General features: G+C 48.5%; 2 protein-coding genes across 3 annotated transcripts in view; one reads left to right on the forward strand and one right to left on the reverse strand.

Annotated features, from left to right (window-relative positions):
• Positions 1 to 7,676, forward strand: part of LOC105494244 (oxoglutarate dehydrogenase) — a 467,517-nt gene that overhangs the window by 338,742 nt on the left and 121,099 nt on the right. The gene's annotated exons all lie outside the window — the stretch shown is intronic.
• LOC105494218 (transmembrane p24 trafficking protein 4) lies at positions 3,254 to 7,568 on the reverse strand. Of its 2 annotated transcripts, none has more exons than XM_011762496.3 (5): positions 7,337 to 7,568; positions 6,618 to 6,718; positions 6,344 to 6,469; positions 5,988 to 6,134; positions 3,254 to 4,551 (listed from the first exon to the last, which is right to left on the reverse strand). In XM_011762496.3, the coding sequence occupies exons 2-5, from the start codon at positions 6,699 to 6,701 to the stop codon at positions 4,402 to 4,404; spliced, it is 507 nt and encodes a 168-aa protein (XP_011760798.1). In that variant the 5' UTR covers positions 6,702 to 6,718; positions 7,337 to 7,568; the 3' UTR covers positions 3,254 to 4,401. The 2 variants fall into 2 exon arrangements, with proteins under 2 accessions (XP_011760798.1, XP_011760796.1); XM_011762494.2 differs by lacking the exon at positions 7,337 to 7,568 and adding an exon at positions 6,919 to 7,108.

Genomic DNA, 7,676 nt, shown 5'->3' on the forward strand with positions numbered 1-7,676 from the left:
GCCAGAGCCAAGCTGGAAGAGGCAAGGAAACAGACCTTTGTGATTACATTAGGCCCATCCAGATGATCCAGGATAATCTATTTTACAGTCATCTGATTAGCAATTTAATTCTCTTTTGTCATGTTAGGTAACATATTCACGTGTTTCAGAGTGGTAGGCCATTATTCTGCCTACCATACCACCCAACACAAATCTACATTAAGACTGTATCTGAGTGTTGCACAGGAATCTATGTCAACAAGCTTCCAGGGTGATCCTGTGTATCCTATATGATGCAGCCCAGCATCTGAATACCAGAGACTAGCATCTGGCTGTTAGGTTAACAGATCAGCTCATGCACCAATGGGTAGTCATGCTGGGACCAAATGATGGAGATAGGTACAACTAGTCCCAGCGACAGCTGGGGAACTGGGCTGGGATATAGAGGATGTTAAGAATGGAGTGTCCTCCCAACCCCAGAACTTTTTTTTCTTTTTTTGTGGTAAGGAGGGAGAAGGCTGTTTGGCAAGGATGTTGTAAACTCTGAGAAAGCAGGAATTTCGAAATAGAGTCAAGGGTAGTATTCAGGGGAAAATCACCAAAATTTTTGTGTACCCTAACTGCTGTTTTTTTGTTTGTTTTTTAGACAGAGTCTCACTCTGTCGCCCAAGCTGGAGTGCAGTGGCACGATCTCAGCTCACTGCAAGCTCCGTCTCCCAGGTTCACGCCATTCTCCTGCCTCAGCCTCCTGAGTAGCTGGGACTACAGGCTCCTGCCACCACGCCCGGCTGATTTTTTGTATTTTTAGTAGAGACAGGGTTTCACCATGTTAGCTAGGATGTTCTCAATCTCCTGACCTTGTGATCCGCCTGCCTCGGCCTCCCAAAGTGCTGGGATTACAGGCATGAGCCACCGCGCCCGGCCCCAACTGCTGTTTTTTAAAAAACTTTTTAGGTCACAACCTATCTGCAAATATGACACACCAGTATGGAAATCCTCATTCTTCTCACAGCCACCAGCTATTGGCCCATCCACTGACTATCCCAATTCCACCTGTCTCATCAGTGGAAAGGTGAAATGTGTGCCCACTTTTTCCTCACACCATTCCCCTTTCTATCAAAAACTACCAAGAGAAACCCAGGACCTACCAGAATAGTTAAGATGTGCTCCATTGTGTCTACTGCCAGCCAAACCTGTTGAAGGCCGGCTCAACCTTAATCTGTGCCTTCCTGTCTTCTCACAAGCTTAGTCTGATTTGCCGACTAGATTTCTAATAACAGCCACAGAGCAGAAATGTGTCCCTCCCAGTATGTCACATAATCCCCAAAAGCTGCAGGCCAGAATTCCACAACATGTAACTAGTTCAAAGGACATGATTTTTCTCTGCATTAATTCCAACATGAGGAATACTGAAAACTCTTTAAAACATCTGAAGAATTTCAGCAATTCACAATTCACCTTACTGGACTGTAACACTGTTATCCAGATTTAGAAATATGAGGATATAAAAATATTAAATGGAAAAGCCTAGAGAACTAAAATTTTTTTTTTTTTTGAGACAGAGTCTCACTCTGCCCCCCAGGCTGCAGTGCAGTAGCTCGATTTCTGCTCACTGCAACCTCCTCCTGGGTTCAAGCGATTCTCCTGCCTCAGCCTCCTGAATAGCTGGGATTACAGGCACACACTACCAAGCCTGGCTAATTTTTATACTTTTAGTAGAGACAGGGTTTCACCATGTTGGCCAGCCTGGTCTCAAACTCCTGACCTCAGGTGATCCACCTGCCTTGGCCTCCCAAAGTGCTGGGATTATAGGTGTGAGCCACCCCACCTGGTCCTAAATTGCGTTTTTTTTTTTTTTTTTTTTTTTTTTTCAGATGGGATCACTCTGTTGCCCAGCCTGGAGTGCAGTGGCACGATCATGACTCACTGCAGCCTTGACCTCCTGGGCTCAAGTGATCTTTCCATCCCAGCCTCTCAAGTAGCTAGGACTATAGGCGTGTTCCGCCAGCTAAATTTTTTGTATTTTTTGCAGAGACAAGATTTCGCCATGTTGCCCAGGCTGGTCTCGAACTCCTGGGCTACAGGATCCACCCACCTTGGCTTCCCAAAGTGCTAGGATTACAGGCGTGAGCCACCGTGTCCAGACCACATGTATTTTTAAGAGTAAAAATAGCCAGGCACAGTGGGGTATACCTGTATTACCAGCTACTTTGGAGGGTAAGGTAGGAGGATCACTTGAACCTGGGAGCTCAAGGTTGCTTTGAGCTATGATGGCACCACTACACTCTAGCCTTGGGGACAGAGCAAGACCCCATCACCCATGCCCAGCCAGCTCACACCTGTAATCCCAGCACTTTGGGAGGCGAGGCGGGCAGATCACCTGAGGTCAGGAGTTCAAGACCAGCCTGGTCAACATGGCAAAACCCCATCTCTACTAAACAAAAATTAGCTGGGCATGGTGGCAGGTACCTGTAATCCCAGCTACTCAGCAGTCTGAGGCAGGAGAATCTCTTGAATTCAGGAGGTGGAGGTTGCAGCGAGCCAAGATTACACCACTGCACTCCAGCCTGGGTGACAGAGTGAGACTCCATCTCAAATAAATAAATAAAATAAAATAAAATAAAATAAAATAAAAATACAAAAGTAGCTGGGTGTGGTGGTAGGTGCCTGTAATCCCAGCTACTCAGGAGGCTGAGGCAGAATTGCTTGAACCTGGGAGGCAGAGGTTGCAGTGAGCCAAGATCATGCCACTGCACTCCAGTCTGGGTGACAGAGCAAGACTGTCTCAAATAAATGAACATAAAAATTTTATATATATATAGAGAGAGGTATATATATGGTACAGGACATAAATAACAAAAGAAGAATTTAGTTCTGTGGGTCAGGTAATTTAATAAATATTTCAAATAAATATATAATAACTGAAATAAAATGTCAAGAATGGGGAACTAATGGTATTAAGTTTTATACAGAAGGGCATGAGGGAAGTATATTTGTTCAAATTTATGATTCAGATGGCTAAGAAGGTACTTAATTTCCTCAGATGATATCTTGCAAATGTGTGTTCTATTTGGTTGACCTTTGCAAATGACTGAGCAACCACCCTGTGTATTCCCATGTCCCCTAGACTGCCTGTTCAAGCCAAGCTTTAGCACCACGAGTCCATAGTGAAGTCCACTCCAGGTCATCTGCATAGGCAGTCCAGGCACCTTTCCTCTTTTCCTTTAGGTGCCTCCCGTCTGCCCTCAACATCTTATTTCATCTCAAACGCAGCTATTACAACATGTTTTATTTCACTGGAAAATTCTGCAAAGAACCAAATCTGGTTCCCTCGAAGAAAACATTTAGCACAGCTTAAATAAAAGTTGAGAAGGAGGGTAAGAGTGCATTAACCCATGCTAGCTCTGTTGCTACCTTACCTCTGACTCTGAGGCCCTGTGGGATGAAAAGCAGGTATCCAAAAGAACTCTGCTTGGCCCTCTGATACAGCCTTGAGATCAGACCCAATGCCTGCTTTCTGGCCCACAGACCACTGAAATCCTAGGAGCTGCCATGGGAGTAACCAAAAATGTGTGAATAAACTGAATGCAGAGGCTGAGGCAGGTGGATCAACTGAGATCAGGAGTCCAAGACCAGCCTGGCCAACATGGTGAAGCCCCGTCTCTACTAAAACTACAAAAATTAGCTGGGCGTGGTGGCGGGCACCTGTAATCCCAGCTACTCAGGAGACTGAGCCAGGAGAATCATTTGAACCCGGGAGGCAGAGGTTGCCAGTGAGCTGAAATCATGCCATTGCACTCCAGCCTGGGCGACAAGAGCAAAACTCCAAAAAAATAAATTAAAAAAACCTAGAATGCAGAAACTGCATGGGTGTTTGGAGCTAGTCACAGGCAGTAACACTTCTACTAGGAAGGAAAATATATAATTTATCCAAAAATAGTTCTAAGATATAGAAAAACATTTCAATCCTCTAGGGCCAAGACCTGCCCCTTATTTACATTCACAAAGCCACTGAGTGAACCCAGAACTGACTAGCAGACAGTGAGGCAGGGCCTGCTCTGTGGCGCATGCCAGTCACCTACTGCGTAAGTGGACAAAGAGAGCAGAAGGTAATGGAGAGAGTTTTCATTTGCTTATTTAGTGAAAAACAGAGGAAAATCACTTGAGGCAAAAGAGGCAGGACTGAGTCCTGGGTTCTGATTCCTCATAAGCCCTAAGACAGATTTTGAAAGATTGGACTAATGTCCTGTGTCCTTAAGAACCAGGGTTGGCAAGTGGCTGATCTGAATGGTTTGTGGCCATGGAACCAATGTGACTTATTCTTTTTCATTTTTTTGCCCTAAAAATCCAGGTGGATAAAGGACTGTGTGGGGAAAGTACCAAATAAATGAGGTAAAAAGGAAGGGTCATACAAAGAGGGCACTACACCAGCTTCTTGGCCTCAAAGAAGCTCTTGAGGTGACGCATCTGCCAGATGCCAGTGAGGATGAGGATGACAGTCTGAGCAATGGACCACCATAGGACCCTCTGGTTGGTGCTCTCGCTTGTCAGTCGGAAGCGCTCTTCACGATACTGTGTGGGGCAACACAGGGTTAAATGAGCAGGAGAAACAGTCCCTGGCTGTTGTGAGGTCCCTCCCTGCATGTAACTACTCAACTCCAGGGCCAAACTCCTTTTGGAATACTACCTGTCACTCCATTAGGAGTGCTATCGTCTCCCTAATGAGGCTGCCCCAAGAAAGGGATGGGCTGTTCCTCCACAAGCATCTCTGTTGGGACTGAAATCATGATCCTATCATTTCCAACAAGATTGCAAGAGAAACAGGCAATGGCTATTGCTAGATTGTGAACTATTCTTTCTTCACTTTATTTTATAGAGCTTAAAAATGACTACTGAAAGCGAAATGTGGCACATGCATACAATGGAATATTAACCTTAAAATTCTATAACATGGATGAACTGTGAACATTATACTCAGTGAAATAAGCCAATCACAAAAGGAGAAATACTGAATGATTCTGCTTATATGAAGTAGCGTAGTTGGGATGATAGAGACAGAAAGTAGAATGGTGGGTATCAGAAGAAAAGGAAACCGGAAGTTATTGTTTATAATAAGTACAGATTTGCTGGGTGCAGTGGCTCAGGCCTGTAATCCCAACACTTTGGAAGGCTGAGGCAGTGGATCGCCTGAGGTCAGGAGTTCAAGACCAGCCTGGCCAACATGGTGAAACCCAGTCTCTACTAAAAACACAAAAATGAGCCAGGCATGGTGGCACTCGCCTGTAATCCCAGCTACTCGGGAGGCTGAGGCAGGGGAATCACTTGAACCTAGGAGGCGGAGGTTGCAGTGAGCCGAGATCACACCACTGCGCTCCAGCCTGGGCAACAAAGTGAGACTCCATCTCAAAAACAAGACAAAACAAGTACAGATTTTTAGTTTGAGAAGACGAAAAACTTCTGGAGCCGGATGATGGTGTTGGTATCTCAACATTATGAATGCACTTAATACCACTGAATTAAAATGGCACATTTGGTGTTATGTGTATTTTACCACAACAAAAAGTTCTGATAAAAAAGCAAAACAGGCAGGGCACGGTGGCTCACACCTGTAATCCCAGCACTTTGGGAGGCTGAGGCAGGCGGATCACCTGATGTCAGGAGTTTGAGACCAGCCTGACCAACATGGAGAAAGCCCGTCTCTACTAAAAGTACAAAATTAACCAGGCGTGGTGGCGCACGCCTGTAATCCCAGTTACTCAGGAGGCTGAGGCAGGAGAATCGCTTGAACCCGGGGAGAGGGAGGTTGCAGTGAGCCAAGATTGTGCCATTGCACTCCAGCCTGGGCAACAAGAGTGAAACTCCATCTCAAAAACAAACAAAAAATCTATATACACCAATACCTTTCATTCCATTCTCTGCAGAGCTGATCTCGCAAGCAGAAACTTGAGTAGGTATAGTGGGTATAAAGGTCAACTGACCTCTCCAATTACAAGGAGATATGCACTTACCCTTTGGTAATCCTGCTCCTTCTGAATCTGTTCCACTTGATCAAGCAACTGGCGGGCGCGGAGCTGTAACTCCGTCAGCTTATCTTTTGCAGCAATCTCAGGGTAGTTGTTGGCATGCTCCCCAACCTGGATGTCGAGATGCACACGCTACAAGGAAACATGGAATGTATGAGTGGTGGGGCCTCCAGTTGTCTGTTCAAGGGTATGGAACCCACTATTGTCCCTGGCTGTGGAGCAGAGGGCAACATCTGTCTCCCCGATTCTGACTGTGCTACAAAGTGTCAAAATGATGATAAATCAAAATTTGGAAACAAGTGAGAGATTCTAAGCTGAAGCCAAAGAGAGAATCCTCTTACCAGTTTGCCACCAGCGAAGAGAGCCATCCTGGTAGAGTTGGAGTGCAGACAGATTTGATGGTCACCGGGCGTGTGGGAGGTGAACGTGAAGCGGCCCTCCGAGCCGTACTGCCGGGACAGCACCACCTGCAACATGTGTGAGTGAAGGCCCCACCTTTATACCGCAGCCTGTCCAGGTTCAAGCTCCTGTCCCTTGAGGGCTCGACCAGACAGTGCTTTACACCCCACGGGAGCTCCACTGAAGAACGGCTGCGTGGACCAGCGCCAGCCTTACTTTGCCGTCGGGGTCCTTCACTTCCACATGCATGCCCAGGCCAGGGGTCGAGGGCAGGAAGACCTCCTTCTGCTTATCCCACATCTGGGTACGATAGTTGCCTGCGGGGCAGACACATAGTCACGGCCCGGCCCCCTCAGACGTGCGGTCCGGGGCTCTAGGCAGGGGGCCTTGCGTCCTCGGGGCACCCCTCAGGCTAGGTATGGGGCGGGGGCAGCGACCCGGCTGGGCTCGGGAGGAGAGAGAGCCGCCGAGGGCTGAGCGGGGTACCAAGGGCCTCCCCACCCTCAGCCCGCCTGACCGATGACCATGGTCTCGTCGGGGATTTCCTCGATGAAACAGCGCTTCTCGGTCTCGCCGATGTGGAAGTAGAGCCCCCGGGCGCCTGTGGCGCACAGCGCGAGAAGCAGCAGTACTTGCCGCCCCATCGCCCGCAGAAGCCCAGCCCGCACACCTGCCATCGCGCCTCACCCCCTACGCGCCTGCGCACATCTGCGCACCGCTCTGCGCCTGCGCGCCACCCTAGCGACCCTGAGAGTTAGGGGAAGAGGACGCCTGCGCAGTGATATCCAATCGCCGTCTCCTGCAACCCCTTCCGTACCGAACACTGCCGGGCTCCGCGCCACAGTCCGGGACCCACCCACCGCCGCAATGACGTCAGAGGGCGCATGCGCAATGACGTCCGCTCTCAATTTCTCACCCCCTACGCCACAGCTTACCTCCGGCATCTTGCTGGGTAGACGCGCCTGCGCAGTCACGCCCGCCCTCGGCCCCCAGTTAGCGATTTGGGTTTCAGAATCTGGCCAGGCTTGGTGGCTACGATGGCCTGAAGCGTGCCTTTTGGGTTCTCAGCGCGGGCTCTCGAGTGTTTTCTGTGCTAAAAACAATGAGGAAGCCCTGTGATGTTTTTCTTTGCGTGTTCACCTATCTGACTCGTAAGAACCAAGGCTGAATTCAGACCCACACCCTGTCACGTCGGGAGACCCTGCCGCGCCGAGCCTCTGCGAGCGGGCATTTCTTGGGTAGGGACTAAAAGCCCAGTGCTGCCATAGTTTCGGA

The sequence above is a fragment of the Macaca nemestrina genome, chromosome 4 (genome assembly GCF_043159975.1).
Source record: "Macaca nemestrina isolate mMacNem1 chromosome 4, mMacNem.hap1, whole genome shotgun sequence".
Lineage (NCBI taxonomy): Eukaryota > Metazoa > Chordata > Mammalia > Primates > Cercopithecidae > Macaca > Macaca nemestrina.